Here is a 25,571-nt window from a genome sequence, read left to right on the forward strand (position 1 = left end):
TCCTTTTTTTATTGATCTTATGTAATATTCAAATTTTCTGAGACAATGAATTTTGGGTTTTCCTTATCTGTAAGCCATAATCATCAAAATTTCAAGAAACAAAGGCTTGAAATATTTCACATATGTGTAATGAATCTATATAATATATGGGTTTCACTTTCTGAAATGAGTGACTAAAAATATTGACCTTTTTCACGATATTCTAATTTTACATAGTCTATGGTAGGTATAAGTATAGTTTGGTGTAGTATAGTATAGTAGCCTATAAGCATAGTAAGGTGTCACAACAAGAAAACTCTCTCTCTCTCTCTTGCTCTCTCTCTCTCTCTCTCTCTCTCTCTTGCTCTCTCTCTCTCTCTTGCTCTCTCTCTCTCTATTGCTCTCTCTCTCTCTCTCTCTTGCTCTCTCTTTCTCTCTCTCTCTCTCTCTCTGGGGCTAGAACGAATGAACATAGGCGCTGTATTTGTGTCGCAATGTCTTCACGGGCAGAATTGCTGAAGGAAATACAAAAGACAAATGAATGAACGACGCCAACGACTGAACTGCAAACAAACAACAGTCTCACAGGTACGAATGTTTCATTTACTCCTCTCTGAGAACACATTGTTAAATATTAATGAAAATACGTGTGTATGCGAGCGCGATTGTAATAAGATGGTCATGACCATGACAGCTGCTTGCGCAGTAAACTCTTTCGACTTGACGTCTCTCATGAAGCGTAAATGTTCATATAAAAATGCTTGATTAGAGATATATGTTATTGTTTATTTTAGTGTCGTTGCGTTTGGGAAAGCGTTGCGCTAAAGGACGTATACACATACTACAGAAAAATGGTAAGCGACTGCAGCACGTTTATAGCGCAGGGTTTTTCCATAGGTTTATAAAGAGTCATACTTCATTCCAAAGATGCCCATGATCTGTAAGGCACTAATGATGCTGCACGGGTCTACACCATCTAATATTTTGTCAGGTAATATGATATGTGCTATATGTGGTGCGACTAAATTAACCGTTTTAGGTTAGACAAATGAAAGTCATTTTAACGGTGAGATCACAACTGCACAGTTTCACGTTGTTTCACTTTGAATATGACCAGATCACAAGAATTACAAATATATTTAAAAATTCTAAATTAAATGCATTTTCAGTTCTTTACCTAGGCCTATATTATATATGTTTCTGGAGATTAGCTTATAAAGTTTGCTCTCACGGGGTGTTACCTTTTTCAAAAATGCAAGTAAATTCCCAATGCTGTGATTGGCGAACTGTATCGTACCTTATCCAGGCTCTCCTCAATGCCATGCCTGATGTGTTTTGATCCTGGAGATGGCCAGCACTGTATGTAGACAGAGCCTATGTGTTTGAGTCTGAGTCAGATCCCTAGGCAGAAAAAAATGAACCATGAACCAGTGCAAGTTGCAACAGTTGCAACAGTCTGCTTCAGCATGGTGCTAGCTATAATCTATTATATAAATAACTGTACATAATACTTATTATTATAACTGGCATATGGCAAAACTATTATTAGGCTACTAAGCTGGCATCATGTTGAGAATAATTTTTAAAAAGAGTGTTATGAAATGGGAGAAATGTAGTTCACCCAAAATTAAAATTTGGTCATCGGTTACTCACCCTCTTGTCATTGCAAAACTGTAAGACATTCGTTCATCTAAGGAACACAAATGAAGATAATTTTAATGAAATCTTAGAGATTTGTTATTCACTATGGAAAGTTTATTCACCCAAAACTCTGATGTTTTAAAATATTTGTAATTGGATAAAAAATAAATCCCTGCAAATAAAGCAGTTTAATCCAAGTCTTGTGAAGAGACACAATGCAGTTATATAATGAACAGATTTAATTTAGGCTTTTACTCACATTAGTTTTTATGAAGAAGATGCCAGAGAAGTTAGAATGAGAGATGAGAGACAGTGTAGGATCCACTGACCTTGTGTCATATGAACTTGCATAGACATAATAGCTAACTCTATGAGAGATGGTGTTGTTTTCGTTGATCAAGTGAGTCAAATTCTGACTGTATATGAGCCACATTTAAACCCATACACTCAACTGTGACCACACAGGGAATTCAAGCTGGAACATTGCTCACTTAATAATTCTGGCATGTTTAAGAACAGTAGAAGAAGTATTTCTTCAGTCAGATGCAAGGCAAATGCGTGCATATGTGCAGTTTAATTTAATCTGCGTTGCATAAGGTATATTATAGCTGGTCAGGAATTATGAATGAGACATTCCTTGGAGTTTCAATTGTTTATGTAAAGTGACTGCTAGATACCCTTATGTAGCAAATTCAAACAAATAATTAAATCCATACATATCTCTAAACTGACGAGAATGCTGTAATACTCTTAGTTCTGACCTCAGTCAGACACACACACATACACACTGTTAAATGGTTAAACATATCTTACTGCATACAGACATACTGTCTGTGCCTGGAAACATTCACGGAAATGTACGGAAATGTCTGACTGTATGGAGTCTGAGCATGCATGAGAGGGAAATAGAGAGGCCAGCTGCACTAATAGACTTTTTTTCAACTGGAAACTTTCTTGATGTAACCGCTCTGTTTTTGAATGTGTTTGAGCACCATGTATTAATCTTACAATGTATTTTCACATTTATAATTAGGTCAATGACATGATGTTTATATATATTTTTAATGCAGATCAAAAGTAATGCATTTATTGCATACAATGATTTCAATACATCTCTTCTAAGATTAATATGTTTCAAGCATGTATGACGTGTCAAAATGCAGCCGACAGCCTGGAGTAAAAAGAATAAAGCACATGTCATTGTAGTCAGGAGCATCAAGTTGTAGACAATGCACTTGTTGTTGATAGTATTTTCAAAGTCAAGGACCAAGTGTCCATTTAATGTATACATTAATCACCATAATGGTGACTTCAAACAGACTTCAGCAACTTTTGTAGACACACTGCTTGTTGGGTGTTGCTGGGATTATAGCAGCATCCAAAAGACGACATATGCTGCTCATCTAGCATGCCAGCATCCCATGCTGTGGAACAACATAACAGCACCAGCATCCCAAGCTGGGCCATGAATATTCGATTTTTCCTTTGGATATTGTGTGTAGGCTTATTCTTTCACTGTGTTAGACTTTATTGAAGAAAACAAAAACCTATGCACAAAGTGGATATACAAACATGTTGGTGTTTCGCATAGATGTTTCAGCTGTTTTTGTCATGTAACAAGAAAGCCATTGACTGTCCAATTAGTAACACATCTCTCCTGGATACCTCTTGAATAAAGTGTGAGCAATAGTATTATTGAAATGCATGTGTAAAAAGATCAGCAAAGGGCCAGAATCAATTTGTAAATGTTAAATGTAAAAATTCTGTTATCTCTCTCTCTCTCTCTCACACACACACACACACACACACACACACACACACACATGAATGTACAGGTCCTTCTCAAAAAATTAGCATATTGTGATAAAGTTCATTATTTTCTGTAATGTACTGCTAAACATTAGACTTTCATATATTTTAGATTCATTACAACACAACTGAAGTAGTTCAAGCCTTTTATTGTTTTAATATTGATGATTTTGGCATACAGCTCATGAAAACCCAAAATTCCTATCTCCAAAAATTAGCATATTTCATCCGACCAATAAAAGAAAAGTGTTTTTAATACAAAAAAAGTCAACCTTCAAATAATTATGTTCAGTTATGCACTCAATACTTGGTCGGGAATCCTTTTGCAGAAATGACTGCTTCAATGCGGCGTGGCATGGAGGCAATCAGCCTGTGGCACTGCTGAGGTGTTATGGAGGCCCATGGAATGGATGCTTCGATAGCGGCCTTAAGCTCATCCAGAGTGTTGGGTCTTGCATCTCTCAACTTTCTCTTCACAATATCCCACAGATTCTCTATGGGGTTCAGGTCAGGAGAGTTGGCAGGCCAATTGAGCACAGTAATACCATGGTCAGTAAACCATTTACCAGTGGTTTTGGCACTGTGAGCAGGTGCCAGGTCGTGCTGAAAAATGAAATCTTCATCTCCATAAAGCTTTTCAGCAGATGGAAGCATGAAGTGCTCCAAAATCTCCTGATAGCTAGCTGCATTGACCCTGCCCTTGATAAAACACAGTGGACCAACACCAGCAGCTGACATGGCACCCCAGACCATCACTGACTGTGGGTACTTGACACTGGACTTCAGGCATTTTGGCATTTCCCTCTCCCCAGTCTTCCTCCAGACTCTGGCACCTTGATTTCCGAATGACATGCAAAATTTGCTTTCATCCGAAAAAAGTACTTTGGACCACTGAGCAACAGTCCAGTGCTGCTTCTCTGTAGCCCAGGTCAGGCGCTTCTGCCGCTGTTTCTGGTTCAAAAGTGGCTTGACCTGGGGAATGCGGCACCTGTAGCCCATTTCCTGCACACGCCTGTACACGGTGGCGCTGGATGTTTCTACTCCAGACTCAGTCCACTGCTTCCGCAGGTCCCCCAAGGTCTGGAATCGGTCCTTCTCCACAATCTTCCTCAGGGTCCGGTCACCTCTTCTCGTTGTGCTGCGTTTTCTGCCACACTTTTTCCTTCCCACAGACTTCCCACTGAGGTGCCTTGATACAGCACTCTGGGAACAGCCTATTCGTTCAGAAATTTCTTTCTGTGTCTTACCCTCTTGCTTGAGGGTGTCAATGATGGCCTTCTGGACAGCAGTCAGGTCGGCAGTCTTACCCATGATTGCGGTTTTGAGTAATGAACCAGGCTGGGAGTTTTTAAAAGCCTCAGGAATCTTTTGCAGGTGTTTAGACTTAATTAGTTGATTCAGATGATTAGGTTAATAGCTCGTTTAGAGAACCTTTTCATGATATGCTAATTTTTTGAGATTTTTTTTTTTGTTGAGAATTTTGGGTTTTCATGAGCTGTATGCCAAAATCATCAATATTAAAACAATAAAAGGCTTGAACTACTTCAGTTGTGTTGTAATGAATCTAAAATATATGAAAGTCTAATGTTTATCAGTACATTACAGAAAATAATGAACTTTATCACAATATGCTAATTTTTTGAGAAGGACCTGTACTTGTTTATGCTATTGTCGGGACCAAATGTCCCCACAAGGATAGTAAAACCTTTTCGACATTGTGGGGATCGTCCTGTGGTCCTCACGAGGGAAAAAAAAATTAGCAAAAATAGTAAATGATGTTTATCTGAAAGTGTAGCAATACAAACAATTTTTCTGTAAGGAGTAACTTAGGGTTAGGGGATAAAAAATATCATTTGGTCAGTATAAAAGTAATAGAAGTCTATGGAAAGTCCCCACAATTCACAGAAACACACACACACACACACACACACACACACACACACACACACACACACACACAGTTTTTCAAGGGAAATTCATTTCCTGATAACACAGCAGCTGTACATGTTAAAACACATTGACACATGTTGAACAAACAGAAACTGCCTGAAGGAAAAGATCAAATCTGATTTTTCCAGGAACAGCAGAGCCTGACAGACATGCTCATTTTCCTGATAAAACTGTTTTTTTCTCTTCATCTTTGTTGGTCTTATGATAAAACATGTTATAACAGCTCTTAAAAATGACAGGCTTGAAAATGAGAAATTAGACCCTTAAAAGGATTTCCATTGGTTTTCATCTTGATAAAATAATATATATGCTCATTTCTTAATCAAATGAAATACAATTTAGATTATCTGATGAAATTTTTGAAAACAGTACACTAACAATGTCATTCCAGTTCACTAAAAATGTTTCAGAATCCAGTAACAGATGAAGCCATTTGTATGAGTGGCACAAAATGGAACAAATCAACAAGACCTCATGACCAAACTTAGGTATTATACATAAAGTTTGGATTTAGGGAGATGGCTGTATAACCAGGGCCGCTGCTGGCCAAATGGGTGCCCTAAGCAGGATTGTATTCTTGTGCCCCTCCCTCAAATATTATGGAAGTAAAAAAAAACTAAAAAACATCTACTATAGGAGTCAAAATAGAACTTTAATAAAATATAAAAGTAAATAAATAAATCAATAGTAATTAAATTGTATTATTTACAAATTACAATTGTAGCTCTAGAAAGTTACCTATGGCTATTATTATATTAATACAGTTGTCTGATTGATTTTATGGTCTCAAGCATTCAGAAATCATGCAAAAGAAAATTAAGCAGGGTTGTGATGTCCACATGTGTTTTGTTGAAGAAATCATAGAGGCTGTGTCATCTATAGCAAAAATTGAAGATATTTGAATTAAATGTTTGGTCAATAGCCTATTAAACAAGGATATGATCGTCCTGTAAGTATAACAGCAGCAATTATCAGGCCTTTGGCGTACTTTACAGACATTTATAACATGTAATGTTGAAAAAACAAAAAGAATTATAGACACTATCACAAAATTTGTAATGGTTTTACTAGTTATAATGGGACTTGTATTGGTTTTAATGGAAACATAATGGACCCTGTTGGTCTCTACTGGAAATTGATCACCTTCTATTGGTGGCTTGTTAAAACCAATAAATCCTAATGGATTTGGAATGGAATAATGTCCCCAAAAAACTACAGAAAATATATTTTTTAATGGTTTAAAGTTGATGGTTTGTAATAGTATTTGTGATTCATTTGTGATGGTATTAGAATTTTCTGTGATGGTTCTATTGTTTTTTTTTTGCAGGGTTTCCTCATTGTTTTTATATAATGCAGTTTAAGTCATTTTAAAGGCTGTTTTTGGCTTAGGTTTGTTTTTATATCGACAAAAAAAATATTATCTTAATACTTCTTCATGGTTAATTTGTGGTTACAATGGCTACAAGAACCATGTTTAAAAAAAAACCATGGCTAACTTTCGTAAGTGAACATGGAAACTCGGAGAGAATATTAGATGCGTTGGTGGTGGTGAAATTATTATCGACATTAAAACACGTTATTAACCTCAACACCCAAAAATGTTTCACAGGATTATATATGAAGTCTACCTGAAAGTGACGTACGGGCTTTGTTTTCATCTTCTCTTTTTCTTGGTGCCGGATTTCTGATGTCTTTTCACAGGCATAGTTGTCCATCAGTTATGATCATTTGCATTCAGCCACAAACATGAGGTGCGAGCGGTCGTGGATGCGGGAATGGCACGTCACGGTTTTTTTTTTTTTTGAACAACTGGGATGGTGCCCCCCTGGTAGTTGGTGCCCTACGCAAACTGCGAACTCTGCGTCGAAGGGAGCGGCGGCACTGGGCACAACAGCATTTTAGTGCCACGTCAAATAATAATAAAAACGAGATAAATCTAAGATTACGATCTATGATTATGATAGGACGGATCAGCGTTAACAGGAATCAAAGTGGGAGGGAGAGAGAGAGAGAGAGGGGGGGCGGGATCGGGAAAGGTCCTCAAGATGGGATTCGAACTCGGGAGCACAATGTGTCGGCGCACTGCCCACAAGGCTATCAACGCCAAAAAGTCTTAATGCGTTCTGATGCTTTCATTCTTCTGATATCATTCATGTTTATTTCGTGAAGAGGAAAAGGTTTATTTTTGGTGTTTTGCCTTTATTATAATTCAACAGTGGAGTGCGACAGGAAGCAAAGTGGGAGATAGGGGGGCGGGACCGGGAAAAAAAAAATATTATAGTATATTAAAATAGAAAACCATTATTTTAAATTGTAATAATATTTGACAATATTACTTGTTTTGCATTTTTGATCAAATAAATGTAACCTTGATGAGCATAAGAGACCTCTTTAAAAAACATTAAAAATCTTACTTTTGAATGGGAGTGTAATTCTGCTGCAGAAAGTCAGTGACACTATTCAGAGCAGATTGCTGGAAGTAGATTTGAGAATTTTAAATAAGACAGGCAGCTCTCTTGCCCACTTTAGTATCAGCCAGGCACGTAGGAGAGCTCCATATATTGTCGAGCCACTGAGTTCATTGCAAGGTGTGGCTCAGAATGGCTCAGAGGTTACTCTGTGACCGAATGCAGAATTTATACCAAAGGTCACGACACCAACTTTTGTTTACTCTTTTGGCTACCTGGGTTCAATTCCCTGAGAATTCATCATGAACTGATAAAATGTATACAAAAGATGTAAAATGTATAAAAGGTCATACATGCTAAATGTGATTTTGCTTTTCGTCCCAGTAAAATCAGAGCCTACATGCCCTCTGCCCTTAATGTGTTTTGTGCATTTGCTTGAACAAAATTTGAGATTTCAGACGGTGTCAGGAGTTATTTGTGTGTTTTATGGAGCCAGTAAATATACTGTCTAAGCGGATATTTTCACATTGGATCATCAAAGCTATAGCATTGGCATACAAGTGTGCAGGAAAAGAAGCCCCTCCTATAGAGTGGTATGTGTCAAGTGACTTAACCAATGGAAAATGTCTGGTTACCCAGTGTATCCTTGGTTCTCTGAGGGAAAGGAATGAGACAGACCGGGTGTCCCCAATTCCACTCATATTTCAGAGCATATGAATCTAAGTATGAATGGGCTGCTAGCCAGCCTTATAGTAAATTGGGGGTGTGGCCTTAGAGCCAGCAGCCAATTCCCGCTGCTGAATGCAGGTCAGCAGAGGTGTAAAAAGTACTCAAACATTTTACCCAAATGAAAGTAAAGATACTCAGTGAAACGTTTACTCAATTAAAAGTATCTGGCCAAAAACATACTTGAGTAAAAGTAAAAAAGTACTACTTTAAATTGTACTCAAGTATTAAAAAAGTAGAAGTACTTTTTTTTCTGACAGACATACAGAAGTTTGGTTAAAGGGAGAAAACTAAACAAAATGCAATGGCACAGGTCAAACACAAAGTGCAGTGATAACAACTAAAATTCAGTACAGCACACACAAAAAAATAGCAGGGAAAGGGATTAAAAGGAAGCTTCATCCTTTCCACCATGCCATCCTATATATATATATATATATATGAATGAATGATGCGTTTATATAGCGCTTTATTGTGTATTGCTGTATACCCAAAGAGCTTTACAATCATGTGGGGGGTCTCTCCTCAACCACCACCAGTGTGCAGCATCCACCTGGATGATGCGACGGCAGCCACAGCACAACGGCGCCAGTGCGCTCACCACACACCAGCTACATGTATATATATATAATTAATTAATGAGGAGAGTCATAGAATTAAAACATACAACATTAACGTTATGAAAGGCACTTTCATAAAGTGCCTTTCACTTTTTTTATGTTGTCTAAAACTGTCTAAAAGGATAATTAATGTTTTAATTGTTTATTTGGGGCATTTTTATTTGGGCTTTTTCTCAGAAAATATTGCTACATAATTATTTGTGACTAATTATATGAATTAATAAGTGAAGTGACGTACGTACTGCCAAGTATGGTGACCCATACTCGGAATTCATGCTCTGCATTTAACCCATCCAACGTGCACACACACAGCAGTGAACACACACACACACAGCAGTGAACACACACACACACACACACAGCAGTGAACACACACACACCGTGCACACACACACACACACAGCAGTGAACACACACACACACACACAGCAGTGAACACACACCCGGAGCAGTGGGCAGCATTTATGCTGCGGCGCCCGGGGAGCAGTTGGGGGTTTGGTGCCTTGCTCAAGGGCACCTCAGTCGTGGTATTGAGGGTGGAGAGAGCGCTGGACATTTACTCCCTCCACCTACAATCCCTGCCGGCCCGAGACTCGAACCCACAACCTTTGGGTTACGAGTCCGACTCTCTAACCATTAGGCCACGACTTCCCCTAATAAGCAAATCATGTAATTATTAAGATTAAAAAAATATTCATTGAGAGTCCAAATTCCTACTCAATGTGTCACATAATGACATTATTAAATCAACTTATCCACTACCTGGTAAGAACATCACAACATGAATTACAATTAAGTAAACATACAATGTTCATTTAAACACTTTTTTGGAGATTTGTAACATGTTTTTTTTTTTTGTAACAAAAACAAATTCCCACAAAAATATTAATTGTATTTAATTTTTCATCACTGATTTTATTTGCATTGTGCATCCAGCCAATATATTACACAGCTAATGGCTCTATCAAAACAGAACGAATAATGAATAAACTTTTTGGGGGGAAAACACAACTTTGCTGCCTCAACATGCTTCCTCAGATTTGATGGTGAACTTTTGAACCCAGATATTTACCTGATGAAAGTCATAACTGAAGTAGAACTGTGTGACTGATGCGTGAAAACAATGACCATTGGTTCTCACGTCAACCATGCACTTTTGAGCTTCCGTTTACCGTATTTAATGTGGATAAGATAAAATAAAAATTTTATGTACTTTTTAAGTTGAAATAAAATTGTAAGGAGTGAAAAGTACTGTTTTTTCTTCAGAAATGTAATTAAGTAAAAGTACAAGTAGTCAGTTTAAATTGTACTTGAATAAAGTAAAAATCCCCCAAGATAATACTTAAGTGAAGTAATCAAGTAAAATGACTCAAGTATTTTACACCTCTGCAGGTCAGTGATCATCAAAAAATGTTACATTTTGTATTTGAGTGACCCAGTGCACTTTAAAGTCCTGTAATTCCTGAATAGAACTTCAGAACGTTACAAAATTAAGCACATGGCATTAGGCAATAGGTAAAACCCAACATGCACTTACAAGGACATTACTACAGCAATATTTAACATGTCTGGCAGACCTTCTGTGCACAAGACCTATCAAGTCCTGTGATGCAAGGACTCTCGCTTACTAAAGGCAGGTGAAGTTGATGCACTGCAGTGCAGAGGCACAGATGAATTTCAATGGTAGACACCAGATAGGTTCAACTTTATCATTTCTTTAAAAGACAATCTCCATCTCATCTGAGTTTTGGAGTAATTCATAGTCTGCTCATGGGTAGCATATGATAGTATGTAATTAAAATAGGTAAAGATGGTGCTTGCTGAATGTAATTTGTGACTTTCATGTTTTCTTCTGACCTTAGGTGGGTGAGGAGAATAATGCCATCTTGTTTTACACTAGGTTGATCTCAGGAAAAAGTGGATGCTTTGTAGAGAACTGAAGCTGTAACAACTAATTGATCCATCCGTCATTTATACCAGCACAAGTAATTAAAAAGCTCAGGTGCATGTATAAAAATGTACATGCCTAATTTTAATTTAATGTATTTGTTTCTCTCTGCAGGAGAAGAAATGAGAAGGAACAGTTGAGCATATGATTTCAACAAGCAACCACAACCATAGGCAGTTTCACTATAGGACAGACTGTCACTATGGTGCCTCTACTCCAACTCTTTTTTCTTTTGCCTCTAATTAAGCCAATCACAAATCATGTCCATGGAAACTCTCTTTCTCCTCCAACCACTCATTCAAATCACAGCCTGTTTTCTCAGACTTACATGCTTGTCAGAAAAACTGATCATAGATTGGCAGCCAATGCTGCGTTAGAAACTGTGAGACCGTTTCTGCGTGGCTTCTATCAGAAAAGTGCCATTAAATCAAGTGGAGATTCAAACGAATGGACTGAAAGCAGAAATACTGTGGACACATTGTCAGAAAAAACGTCACATACTGACATAACTGGGTCAAGAGGTATATTTTTATTATCACCCAAAAACAGAGTCAAAAGAGGTCCTACCCAAAATGCGATAATACCACAAGATGCTGCTGGAAAAGAAAAGGAGACTGCTAATGAGACAGAAGAACCAGTCGCTGATTTCGAAGAGAAAGACTTGTCAACAGTTGGGTCAGGTGATATGTTAATACCCAGAGAAATTGGCTTCGTTGGATCATCAACAGAGGCAATAACATCTCTTGATAAAAGGCATACCCAGTACAGACCGCAAGTTCAGACTGCTTATAGTGTGCTGGCTAGTTTGGCCACAGTACAAACAAATCCAGCAATCAACCCTTCACTCGGGACCAGTCCTTCTACAACTTCACCACCTAATGAAAAGCCTGTATCCACTTCCAGTAGGATTAACCAAATGGACGCCAACAGGACTGAACTGGAAATAGGTAGACTATATGTAGTAATGCTGCATTCACCTAAATAACTGAAATTCACCTTTGAGATTTTACTCAATCACTTGTTTCTGGAGCAACAATAGTGAAATAGTTCACTATATCATTTTACTTCTTTATTCTGGTAAAATTGTAATTACAGAGATTTTTACTTAAAATATATTTTTTTCTCTAGTTGTAAACTCGTACAGGAATTATAATAGTTCTGTCATGACTTCTGGTGTGAAAACTAGAGTAAAACTGTAAAAAAAGAACAACAAAAACAAATTTTTTTTTGATTTTGATGTTACTGTACCATTCCTCAAATTTTCTTTTGTTTATCAGGTAGGTTGGGGACAGCCACTCCAGCTAAAATTAAGCCAAGGCAGTTTACTGCTTTAGAGTCACATACTGAAGCCATCTCTCTTAGCACAAGCACAACCAATCTACAACTAGAGGCACCATCACTGGGAGTGGACGTCATTACTTCCAACTATTCACAAACAAAAAACACTTCACAGTCAACAAAATCAGCAAAAATACCCAATGACCAGTCAAAGGAGTCAGGGATGAAAGGAACAGTGACCGATATAAAGAACACTAAAGGTATGATTTGTCTAAATGAAGAAAAAAAAAGGTTCATTTGAATCTGATCAGATCATTTATGTACTTATCAGAGACATACTTAAAATTATACTTATAAGTATACCTGGCATATTCTGACAAGTATACAGAAAGTATACTTGGCCTATACTTGAATCTTTTGATCAAGATATACTTAAGAAAAGTATTCTGAGTATACCTGGTTATTAAACACCCCCCCCCCCCCCCCCCCCCACACACACACACATATTGGCTTCTTTGAGGTGGCATTGCAGTTTTATAAACTTACATGTCAGCTTTGGGGTGGAATATTTATTAATTTAACTTAAGTAAAGGTCAAGTATATTTTACTTTAAGTAGCAAGTATACTAATATTAGTGCACTAGTAGTATACTAGTATGTGTTCTATTTTAATGTTTCTTGAGAGTAAATCGGCCTGCTGTCAGTGTAACAGTAGTAAACATAAATATTGTATGTATATATACTGTATATATATATATATATATATATATATATACTCACTGGCCACTTTATTAGGTACACCTGTTCAATTGCTTGGTAACACAAATTGCTAATCAGCCAATCACATGGCAGCAACTCAATGCATTTAGGCATCTAGATGTGGTGAAGACGCCTTGCTGAAGGTTAAACCGAGCATCAGAATGGGGAAGAAAGGGGATTTAAGTGACTTTGAACGTGGAATGATTGTTGGTGCCAGACGGGCTGGTCTGAGTATATCAAAAACTGCTGATCTACTGGGATTTTCACGCACAACCATCTCTAGGGTTTACAGAGAATGGTCCGAAAAAGAGAAAATATCCAGTGAGCGGCAGTTGTGTGGACGAAAATGCCTTGTTGATGTCAGAGGAGAATGGGCAGACTGGTTAGAGATGATAGAAAGGCAACAGTAACTTAAATAGACACTCGTTACAACCAAGGTATGCAGAATACCATCTCTGAACACACAACACGTCGAACCCTGAAGCAGATGGGCTACAGCAGCAGAAGACCACACCGGGTGCCGCTCCTGTCAGCTAAGAACAGGAAACAGAGGCTACAATTTGCACAGGCTCACCAAAATTGGCCCCTTAGTACCAATTGAGCATCGTTTAAACGCCACAGCCTATCTGAGTACTGTTGCTGACCATGTCCATCCCTTTATGACTACAGTGTACCCATCTTCTGATGGCTACTTCCAGCAGGATAATGCACCATGTCACAAAGCTCAAATCATCTCAGACTGGTTTCTTGAACATGACAATGAGTTCACTTTACTCAAATGGCCTCCACAGTCACCAGATCTCAATCCAATAGAGCACCTTTGGGATGTGGTGGAGCGGGAGATTCACATCATGGATGTGCAGCCGACAAATCTGCAGCAACTGCGTGATGCTATCATGCCAATATGGACCAAAATCTCTGAGCAATGTTTCCAACACCTTGTTGAATCTCTGCCACGAAGAATTAAGGCAGTTCTGAAGGCAAAAGGGGGTCCAACTTATTTTATTTATTTATAATTTGCAACTACATGTCTACTAACTCTCAGAGTGGACTGTTAGAGTAGGTTTAGGGTTAGTAGAATAAGTTGACATATACTTGCAAAGTTTCTTACAGTCAGTATATTGTATGTTGTGGACCCGTCAAAATAAAGTGTTAGAAGATATTAAGCAGACAGTCTACTAATTCTCTAATCACTGCTAGTTGACATGTAGTTGCAAGGTTACTTACTGTTAGTAGAATGTCTAAAGTGGACTATCGAAATAAAGTGTTACATAGTGTTCTAATAATTTTGACCACCACTGTATATTGTTTACTAGTTTAATTATTTGTGCACTATAAGTATGTAGTAAAATAGTATAAATAGTATTTGTAAAAAAATAAAATAAAAAATTCTTTATGCCAATAACAATGACAGACAACATGGTAACACTTTACAATAAGGTTCATTAGTTAACATTAGTTAATAACATTAGTAAACATGAACTAAGAATGAACAATACTTCTACAGCATTTATTAATCTTAGTTAATGTTAATTTCAGCATTTACTTATGCATTATTAAAAAATCTAAAGTTGTGTTTGTTAACATTAGTTAATGTACTGTGAACTAACATGAATAAACAACAAACAACTGTATTTTCATTAACTAACATTAACAAAGATTAATAAATAGAGTAATAAATGCATTGTTCATTGTTCATGTTAGTTAATACATTAACTAATGTTAACAAATGACACCTTATTGTAAAGTGTTACCGACAACATTTTTATTTTACATACTTGCATTTCACTGTCTGCATTGTAAGTTCATTAATAGTTAATTAAAAATGCATATAACCTACTATATACAGTCCCAATTAACTGTCCAGTACTGTGTACGATGGCTGTTACCTTATCTAACTCTGTGCTATGAACAAATGTTTGGAAGATGAGTGTTAAAATGTTGTCGGTTAATGTTACTGGCTTATGGATAATTTTATTGAACATATTTTCTAAATTGGTCGGCATGTTCTTCCTATTTCCTTTGGTTTCCCCCGACAGTCCAAATACATGCAGGATAGGTGTCTGTGGTGTGAACGAGTCTATCTGGTATCGTGACCTAGTGAGGACAGAAGAGAGGATTCAGTCATATCACAGGAGGGGCAAATTATGACATTTTGATTAAAAATTATACGATCAAAAAGTTTTTGGTCCCTATAAACTTCCATGTTTGTTTTCTTTTTTTTTTCTCCATACTATGGAAGTCAGTGGGGTCAATAACTGTTTCGTTACCCATATTCTTCTGTGTTCAACAGAAGAAAGAAATTCAAACAGGTTTGGAACAACGTGAGGTTGAATAAATGATGACAGAATTCCTTTAAATGTGTATGAGCCACCATTCCTTTAATTGTATATGAGCATTCAGTTGTCCAATTCACGTTAATCAGATGTCAGTTTTATTTAGTCAAAATTGTAACATCAACAATCATTTACAAATTGCAAAACAATGCTCAAATCTGTGTAAGACGGCAATGATTGTATTGATTGTATGTAGTTTATGTTTACATTTATCCATTTGACAGGCGTTTTTATCCAAAGTGACTTACATTGCAATCAAGCTATACAATAGGAATCATACCACGACATTGGTGTTGCTAGTGCACTGCACTATTGTTTGAGCTAAGGAAAGCCTATGTGCTTGGTTTATGTTATGCATTTTACACAATTACCTCAATAATATTTCCTCTCCCTCTTTTGCTTTTCACAGACATACCCACTTTTCTAAGGACTGCCTCCCCTCACCCGACTGGACATGGGCATTTTCTATTTTCAGAAAATGATGGAAGATTTACAGAGAAAGACCAGTCAGTCTCACAGGGAATAGTCCCATCTCTGAAGTTAAACCCTGCCTCTCCTACCAATGCCCTACCAAAGGACCCCTGTGCTTCTGGTGTGGGTCCCTGTGTTTTTTCCAAAGATCAAAACAACAATGATAAATATGGCGCAACAAATGGGAGCTTTTTAGTGTGGGCAGACTTAAAACGCACACTTTCATTTGCATGGGAGCTGCATGTATTTGGTTCTGCTGCCCTTTTCCTTCTGCTGACTGCTGGCTCAGCCCTCGGTTTAGCATTATCTCCCAGCTTGAACTGCCCTCACCGTGGTGAACTGATACTCACCAATAGCCTCTTGCTAGTTGCAGGTGCAGTTAGAGCAGGCCACTTCTTGCTCGACCCATATGGGACTCGGCTCCTCCTGCCACCCCCTGTCGTAATAGCTTTATACACACTGCCTTTACCTCTGTTAATTCTAGCACAGGCTGCATTAGTGATACTGGTACTAAAAGAGACCGGGGTAACCTGGCTTCCACCAACACTTCAGCGCCCCCCTCTTTTAGGAGTGTTAGCTGTTTTCCAATGCACTCTCCTACTTGCTGCAGACTTACTTTCCCCTGCGCTTTCGCCCGCTGTTCCCATTGTCCTTCAGAGCCTCACGCTGACTGCAGGCCTCGTACTGTGTTTAGGCTACCTTTTCTTGGCACTGCCACGCTTCTCTCACACACATGCAGCTCGGGCAGGGAATAAGGGTACGGGTGAAGGAAAAGTTCGGGTTTTAGCACGGGTACTGGCAGTGTGCGCTCTTCTCGGGGCGCTGTGCTGTTTGTTGCACATTTATGCCTGCTTGTGGCTGTATGGACTTCTTGGAGACTGGAGGCGCTTTCGTTGGGCATGGTGGCTCTGTCAGTTCTGGGTACGACTGTTGGAGCTTGCCTGGGCTTTCTGCCTGCTTCTGATGTCTTCCTGGGTCTTCTGGAGACCCAATGGAGGAGCACCAAGACAGGAAGGAGCTGCCACAGCAAGCTTGCCCTCACCCTCCCAATCATCAAACTCTACCAGCAGACATACATGCTGGGCGAAGATTGTGCAGAGCCTCAAGGTAAGGCAACAAAGGAAATCCGAAAGCAATGGGATTGGAGGGTCAAATAGTGGTGCAGGGGCCGGAGAGTTGCCCAATAACTGGGCAGGACAGGAGAGATCAGGGGCAGACATTAGCAACAGCCTCATACGAAATCGTGATCCACTCAAAGACAGCAATCATTTGCGCAATCTGAAAGGCTTTGCAGGGGGCTCTGCAGGTTCATTGCTAAGGCTGCAGGCACTTGGTCAGCCACCTCAGCGCTCTTTAAGCAGCAGTTTGGACAGGGACAAGGAGTCAGCCATCTCCCTCTGCGATTTTGACCTGCGCCCGCCAACCCCAATTGACCTCAGCCGCAGTATTGATGAGGCACTTCATCGTGAGCATCTATTATGGGGTGAAAGTTTGTTCCAGCCACTGCGACCGCCATCACCTCCTCTGTCTCCGAACCTGTGGATGCGACGGAATAGTGACCCCCAAATCACGCTGTCATTGAGCAGTGATGAACACACATTGCTCACAGAGTCCTCCGCAGGTCTGGATCGCTCCATTCCTAGTGCTGTGCCCAGCCGACAAGTCACAGCGCCCCCCACACCCACTCATCAGGGCTTTCGTTGGGTCTCTGAGGCACAAGTGCCTTCCTCTTTGTCCTGCCCGGTGTCACTGCACCCTTCCCCAAGCACAAGCTGTGTCCTCATGCCCAGTGCAGAAAATACAAGACCGTTTCTAACCCCTGACCTTGACAGTTCGCAATCAAATACCAGAGGGAGGCAGAGTTACTTGAAAGTCGCTCGAAATGATGACTCAGCCAGTGTCAGCAGTGACATTATTGACCTTTGAACATGTTATGATGCATAGCAACTCCAGATTAAAATGCATTCACATTCTCCAAAAAGTAGAGATTATACATTTAATCATGATTTGCTGTTTAATTGTTGTATAATGGCACTTAAAGGGGAAGAGGAACATACTGGCATGTGGCTTCATCAGATTTTATTAAATGGACTGAAATGTTAAATGTTCCTTTGAAAGTCTTGTTTACAGTAATGCACATACTATAGACGTCTATGGGGCAAGGCATACTAGATGCAGAAATCTAAAGCTTGTATTTGCTATTATGTTTTCGTACAACGTGTGTTATTTGATCTGTAATCTTGTCGTTTTAGTGCAAAAATATTTAGGCAAAATAACCTCTAGATGTGAATTAATGTAATTTCTGTTGGTGTAGTTGCTCTATGTAAAATACTTTGGCAAAACGTTAGTAGTCTCCTGTTATTACATGTTATATTTAAGTTTTGTGGCTGTACTTTGCAGTAGTGTGCGTATTTTAATGTTTATTCTGGTGCAGTGCCTTGTCCCATAGAGCAACCTAAGTGCTACCTTAGCATGCATTGTGAGATCTGTGTCTGGACAGTGTTTTTCCCCCTTTGCACTGCATTTGAACAGAAATTATACTGGATGTGCCGGAACATGTTGACTTTCTGGCCCATGCTTTGTACTTCTAGTTTATTCCTGCAATGCAGCATACCTTAAACATACTATTCTCACAAATGGAGTTTTGTTTAGTAAAATAATTTTGATATAAATGACTTGTCAGCAAAGCAGAACAGAATTTGGTGGTTGGTATATTCAGTGGTTTAGTCAAAATTTCAACACAGCTGGATGCTCAACTCATCACTACTTTATTCAGTACAGAAGAACTCTATGTGAGCAATAAATTATAAAAAGCTGTGAGTATAATTTAAACAGATTATGTATATACTATATTTTTGTTTGTAAATAATGATGTATTCTGATTACATTTAATGCATTTACTGTGAATGACAATCTTTCCTACTGCAAAAATATACTGATCCTGGCAGAATTAGGACTAAAGTTACACTAGATTTCTCCAGGCATATCTGTCTGTAGGACAATACAACAGGTACGTATCCTGAGAAATGTTCATGTGACATGAAAGGAATGTGATTATATGCTTTGTGCATTTTCTTCTTGTTTAGTTGACAAGTTTTGATCCTCTCCCTTTCATTTTTAACATTTCGAGGAACGGTTTTAATATTGCTTTCATATTTGCAAATAAACAGGATGTTGTGTATAGAGATTCCAGTCAGAGGTTGATGAGCAAACTTTTGTTTAGTGGTTTGAGTTGTCTATTCATTGTCAGTCAATGACAACTATATTAACATAGCTGTATTAACATTTGCATATGGTTTCACTCTTTAAAATAAATAAATAAACAAGTAAAAATCAGTGCCATAGCAGAAAACAAACACATTGACTTAACCAGGCACTATCTGTGCTTGTATAGTGCTGTGCCATATTTTGATTGAATTATTATTATTATTTTTTTTTATTCTTTTCACCTTAAGTCTGCTTTCTATGCAAATTGGACTTTACAGAATGCGCTGTTTGCATGATACAATTGACATTGTGCTGTTGCCAATTGTGGAAAGCAGGCGTGCTATTATTGATCACAGCAGCAGCAATTCATCAAATGAAGCACATTATAACTGGGCAAGCCATCACACATGGTAAACTGTCAGGCACAATTTCGCCATTTTAGAGATGATTCAGAGATGATTCAGGACGCTGGACTGCAGTAGTGGAGTATTACTGTACAGTCCCAGCAAATTATGCAGTAGTGTGTCGTATCCACACCAACCTAATACTCAGAACTGACCTCCCCCTGAATTGTTTATTTATTTATTGTCTCAATGCAGTTTTGTGTGGTCAAGCTTTTGAATAAAACAAATGAAAGAGCTGTCACCAACATACTGTACTGAATATAAGTATCTTTTTGATGGGACAGTTACACACTGTCCTTTCGATTATATTTCACAAGACTTTAATCATCTAAATAAGCACCACTGTCTTTGAAATTTGTCATAAGCCCGCTCTTTCACAATATTTTCTTTATATAAAAACACATTTACCACTTTTATCAGAAATTGTCAGATTAATGCTGCATTTATAGTTTTCTTTATTGCAGATTTACACTGGGATAGGGAAACATATAACTGGAATATATTTTAATATAAAATATTAATATTTAGATTGATTGTTTTATTCAGTGTTCATTCTGGTGCAAGACCCAGAACTCAAACATTCCCAGAACTAAAAAACCCAACCCCAATCAAATCTCAGTGCGGAACTTGACAGTGGTGTTCTTCATCTTCTGTTTGTAGACTTCATCAAACTGTTCATTTTGTGCCACAGAGAAATGATTTTTCCAGTCTCCAACTTTACCTTTTAGAACAAAAAGATGATAAAAGCAATTATTTTACCTAACGTATTTCTTTTTTTTATGATAGAATTCAGAAGGACTTAATTAGATCAGTGGTTTATTAACCTTTTCTCATGAAGGGTGAGATCTTGAAGTCCATGACTGGGAGAGTAGAATAGTTGGTCATTTTGTTCTGTTTCATGGCATCAAACTGAACCCCTTTCGTTATTTTCTCCCTCTCTTCTACTGAGGTTGACAAACCCAAGAAGGAGCACAAACGTTCCAACTCACATCCAGTGTCCTGAGTAAGACATGGAAAATACACATTAAACGTATATCAATTATATGCTTCATGAAAAGGTCACTATGAACAGAACTACTTACTTCAACCAAATCCTCATAGAACATGTACAGTAAGTTAGAATAAGTCTGTTTTTTCTCCCACCAACCATTGACATGGTCGAACCAAGAACCAAACACTTCTAAAGGGAATATTAAAACTATTTTTAGTGGTAAATTTCTTGCACATGAGAGAGAAATGTAATATTTTTACTCTCACAATGTTTTTTGTAATTGTATGTAAATATACAGTAAATATATTATCAAAAATGGTCTAACCATTTGAATTGACTAATACAATTTAATTTAATTACTTTACAGAATATTTTACTTACTCTTTCCTTCTATAAATTTCTGTAAGAAGGTGTTCCAGTCTCCTGGTTCAGGTTCTCCCATGTTCATTCGATCAAAATGAAAATAGGAAACTGCATTGTCTTTTGCATTCCGTGCTACATACACAATCTGGAATAAGTGGACAGAAATATTATGACAAGAAACAAGATTTGCTTTAAATTCTCTGGTAATACTTTAGTATAGGGACCAATTCTCACTATTAACTAGTTGCTTATTAGCATGCCTATTATTAACATATTGTCTGTTTATTAGTGCTTATAAAGCACATATTCTGCATGACCATATCCTACCCAGTACCTAAACTTAACAACTTGCTAACTACTAATAAGCAACATATTAGGAGTTTATTGAGGCAAAAATCATAGTTAATGACTTGTTAATGGAAAGAATTGGACCTTAAAATACAGTGTAAATAGAGGGAGTTAAGCTATGTGCCATAGGTCCTTATGCAGTGTTTACTGCTCCTTACTCACTGAGCTCAAGATAGCTGTTAATGTTCATTCATAGATTCATAGAGAACACACTGCAATGTCATCAAATGCAGATGAAACAAATTGCTATTAGAGATTGAGGTCTTAGGGCTACCCCTGCTGCAAAAACAGCTTCACATTTGCATTGATTCTGCTAGTGGAACTCTACTGGAGGGATGAAACCATTCTTCCAAAGAGATATTCCCTCATCTGGTGTTTTAATGGCATTGTGGTGTGCTGTACACAAATTCTGTTCAAATATCCCATAGGTGTACATGTGGGTTGACTGTGAAGGCCAAAGAATATGATTCAAATAATTTTCATATTCATCAAACCATTTAGTGAGCCCTTGTGCTCTATGGATGAGGGCATTGTCATCCTGGAAAAGACTACTTTTCAAAGAAATGTTTCATAGGATAAAGGTGATTACTCAAAACAACATTGTAGTGATTTGAAGGGGACAAATGGGCAAGCCACAGCAGTAAAATGCACAGAGCACCTCGATCTCCTGGAGTTTCCTTTAATTTGTCACCCGCATATGGGCCTATATGAATACTGCTTAGTTTAAAAAAAAGCATTGTCAGTAACCACACCAAACACTGAGAGGTATAAAAGCCTGTACACAATTGTCAAAAGTGTTCTTTATGTTTCTAAGAGTTTGATATCATCCTATGAGAGATTCATAACATGTTGCCAGCTACATCACATCACGGAGTGAAAGAAGTCCCATATACTTAACCCTTGAGTTCTGCTCCCAGAAGGACTTGGGCACAAGCTGAACAGGTAAATGAGTTTTGATGAGGCGAGGAGAAGTGGACAGATTATCGGCCAATTCTGTCCCTGAAAGTCAAAAACATGGCTCTAAATTTAATAGTGTCCTAGTTGTCAGTGTGGTTAGATCAAGACATACAGTGAATAAACAATATTTGAAGCATTCATACTGTTTATAACATATAATATCACTTAAGAGTACTGGTTAGTGGTGTCTACAATTCAATAAAAAGCCTCACCATTCTAATTTGTTTGTAATGATAATGGACAGTACCTCACAGACTTATACTAAAGACTCACTGCTGCAAAAGCAATTTAAAGAATGAACAAAACTATGCAGGGTATAAGGAATCACAATCCAGATTACATCATGCATATCAGAAATAAAACTGCAAGCACTTTTGTAGCTTAGGGGTGCATATATTAACTTAAAAGGATGCATATTGTCCTTTAAAGGTACAGTATATTAGCACCTTTTGAAAGGGTACTGCTCTTTGAAAGCTTTTGTACCTTTTTCTGAGTCTTCATACTTCAGTCTTTTGAGCCAATGGACTACTTGCACTAAAAACACTATGATCTTCATTACTTCTGTTTACAAATATTGTGGTTCGCTTGTTTTCCAGTTATGTTTTCAATGTGCCCAGTTCAGGAAGGGTTAAAATGAATTGATGTTTAACATTGTTAAATATCTTTAACTCAAGTAAAACTTTCTTTAATTTTTTAAAGCCTAGAATAAGAGCACCAAATTACACACATGGTTTCTATGTTTATGGGCACATATTTTTGTCGTATTAGATGTATTTAAAATCTCCTACCACTTACAGAAAACATAGCATTTTTGGATTTTCAAAAAAACTTTTAGTATGATTTATAAGATGTTTTCCTAATGGGGACAAAAAAAATAAAAATGCCCACACAAGGTAAAAATTGACTGGTATTGCTATCCTTGTGGGTAAATTTGGTCCCCATAATGTCGAGCAGGTGCTGGATTGCTGCAGGTTTATGGAAAAATACAGTACATTAATGTTTTTACCAGAAACAACTGAGGCTGAGCTATATTATGTGGAATGTGGAACAAGCTGTGTCAGTAGTCAATCAGATTTTGAAAGCAATTTGTAAATAAAAAAAGTTACAATTTTATCAGTGCTGCAAATTTGTTTATTTAGTTTACTTTAAATGCAGCAGCACCTGCACAGTAAAGCCAGCAGAGGACCTAAGTGTGCGCTTCACATATCTCTGAAGAAATACAGAGAACTGGCTCGGATTTGCAAGAAATTAAATGGCATTTTACTTTTGCAAATACAAAGTAGACAATTTAAATCAGTCTGTCACAGTACATAAATTACACGTGGAACACAGAATCAATGCAGAACTTTAAAATGCGGAATATGGAAGACATTAAAAATAAAATAATTAAAACAATACACAAAAAACATGAAAATACATTAATTAATTCAGTGAACTCTGAGTCTCTGACCTGATGGTATCACTTTAAAACATGACTCCAGGAATGGCACTCTCATATAGATAGGCTGGGAAGCCTGGCGCTCTGGAGCATCGTTACCAAAGTACAGAAGGTCTAGAATATATGACACCCAGGTGGTACCTAGAAAATCAGTAGAGAGTAGAAAAATATTACTTGCTTCAGAGTTCAGACCCTTTCCTTAGAAACATAATGGTATAATGAGATATGAAAAAGAGCCATAGGCAGTTTTAAAAGAGCATACACTGGAACTTAATAGCTAGGTTAATTTTATTCAAGGTGCACTACATCTATTCTAGAGATTGTTGTTCCTCATCCTGGTCGCACAGTGATCGCTCAGTGTAGGCTAAATGTCCACAAAACCAGCTACACACTTTCCCCCACCCCCATCCTTTGCACAATGCCTGAATGACTCCTCTGAATCAATCCTCCTCCTTCTTCTCCTAAACCACAGCTTTCTGACACAAGAACAACTTCTATTTAGTGTTCATGAACTTGTCAGCCCAGTCAGTAATAAGAATAAATTAGTATAAGTAAAAAAAAGTTTGCAAGAAACATACTATATACACACAAAAAGATATGAATAGAGAGAGAGAGAGAGAGAGAGTGTTTAAATAGGTTATTGGAGTTATGGAAGTGGTGTTTGTATGTATGTACTGTGTATATGTATGGCTTTTATAAGTTTGGCAGCAGTCCCTTTAACCCTAACTGATGCAAAAGTGAGCAGCCATTACTCCACTCTCTAGTGAAATAATAATTTGAATGTGCTGATTTAAAAGTAATAAGCATCATAATTTATTTTTATCATTGTTGAAAGTGTTTGCACTGGCCTAATATTTTTGTCAAAACTGTTGATACTTTTTTCAGAATTATTTCATGAACAGAAAGTACAAAATAACAGCATTTAAAATAGAGATCTTTTGTACCATTATGTCTTTGATGTCACTTTTGATCAATTTAATTGAACTTTCCCAAACTGTTGAACCCTAGCTGAACCCTATAGTTGTATGCCTGTAAAATGTGTTCTCACCTGCTTTGGGGTACGTGGCGATTAGAATGTCATCAGGTCTTGCTTGAAAGTTTTTCACCTTTTCCCAGTTGTCAGTGAAGTAGTGGATCATAGAAACACCCTCAAAGTCAAACATTTCAGGCCGACTGAGTAGTTTCATCTGTAGCATTGAAAAGTGTTTTATTTAAAGTGTTTAATGCTGAAGCATCACTGAATGATCATTAGAGAATCAGAGAAAAAATCATGGAGGAAAAAGAAATCATGCCATTTGTCATAACTTTTATAAAGAGTACTATGTTGAAAATTTTATTTCACAATACTCAAATTTCTAATGTTGAATAACGGCACAAATTCCTATGATAAACTTGACAACCGGAGAGACTAAAACTTACTTTACAGTACTGTAAGTACAGTACTTTATAGAAAGCCTTTAAACACTGCAATCATGTGATTTTCTGTTTCCAAATCATTTTGTTGTCTATAATTTGTAACTTGCCAAAGTTTTACACCCAGTGGTGAATGAAATAGCTTTTGATTTATTAATCAGGGTAGGTGTTTCTTCAACTATATCTATATTTGAAGAAGAAATGTGTTACTCACTGAAGACAAGTCTGGGATTTCCATTATGTTGAAACAGTGTTGTTCCTGTAAATCCTGTAAATCCTCTGCTCTTCTAAAATGTGTTTGCAGCCCTTCCTTGTCAAATTTTATTTCATGCTGTCACGCTATTCTTATCCTCTCTCTCTCTCTGTACTTTGCACTCAACCGGTTATGTAAGTTTAGACAGACTGCCCTCTATTCACTTCTCCTCAATCATAATGACAGATGAAATTGGAGTCCTCCTCCTACTCTCTCTCTCTCTCTCTCTCTCTCTCTCACACACACACACACACACACACACACAAATAAACA

General features: G+C 37.6%; 2 protein-coding genes across 2 annotated transcripts; one reads left to right on the forward strand and one right to left on the reverse strand.

Annotated features, from left to right (window-relative positions):
• The first annotated feature begins 367 nt into the window (after nucleotides 1–367).
• On the forward strand, nucleotides 368–19,769 carry LOC306849580 (uncharacterized protein). The gene is made up of 4 exons (XM_079384723.1): nucleotides 368–567; nucleotides 11,196–12,028; nucleotides 12,359–12,619; nucleotides 15,863–19,769. Exons 2-4 carry the CDS (start codon nucleotides 11,284–11,286, stop codon nucleotides 17,848–17,850), a joined length of 2,994 nt encoding a protein of 997 aa, XP_079240849.1. The 5' UTR covers nucleotides 368–567; nucleotides 11,196–11,283; the 3' UTR covers nucleotides 17,851–19,769.
• LOC306849581 (cytosolic sulfotransferase 3) lies at nucleotides 19,127–25,532 on the reverse strand. Its single transcript, XM_079384724.1, has 8 exons — nucleotides 25,260–25,532; nucleotides 24,681–24,819; nucleotides 23,645–23,773; nucleotides 22,136–22,236; nucleotides 20,908–21,034; nucleotides 20,618–20,715; nucleotides 20,360–20,534; nucleotides 19,127–20,256 (listed from the first exon to the last, which is right to left on the reverse strand). The coding sequence occupies exons 1-8, from the start codon at nucleotides 25,281–25,283 to the stop codon at nucleotides 20,144–20,146; spliced, it is 906 nt and encodes a 301-aa protein (XP_079240850.1). The 5' UTR covers nucleotides 25,284–25,532; the 3' UTR covers nucleotides 19,127–20,143.
• Nucleotides 25,533–25,571: the final 39 nt, after the last annotated feature.

This window comes from Barbus barbus (genome assembly GCF_936440315.1).
Source record: "Barbus barbus genome assembly, chromosome: 29".
In the NCBI taxonomy this organism is placed as follows: domain Eukaryota; kingdom Metazoa; phylum Chordata; class Actinopteri; order Cypriniformes; family Cyprinidae; genus Barbus; species Barbus barbus.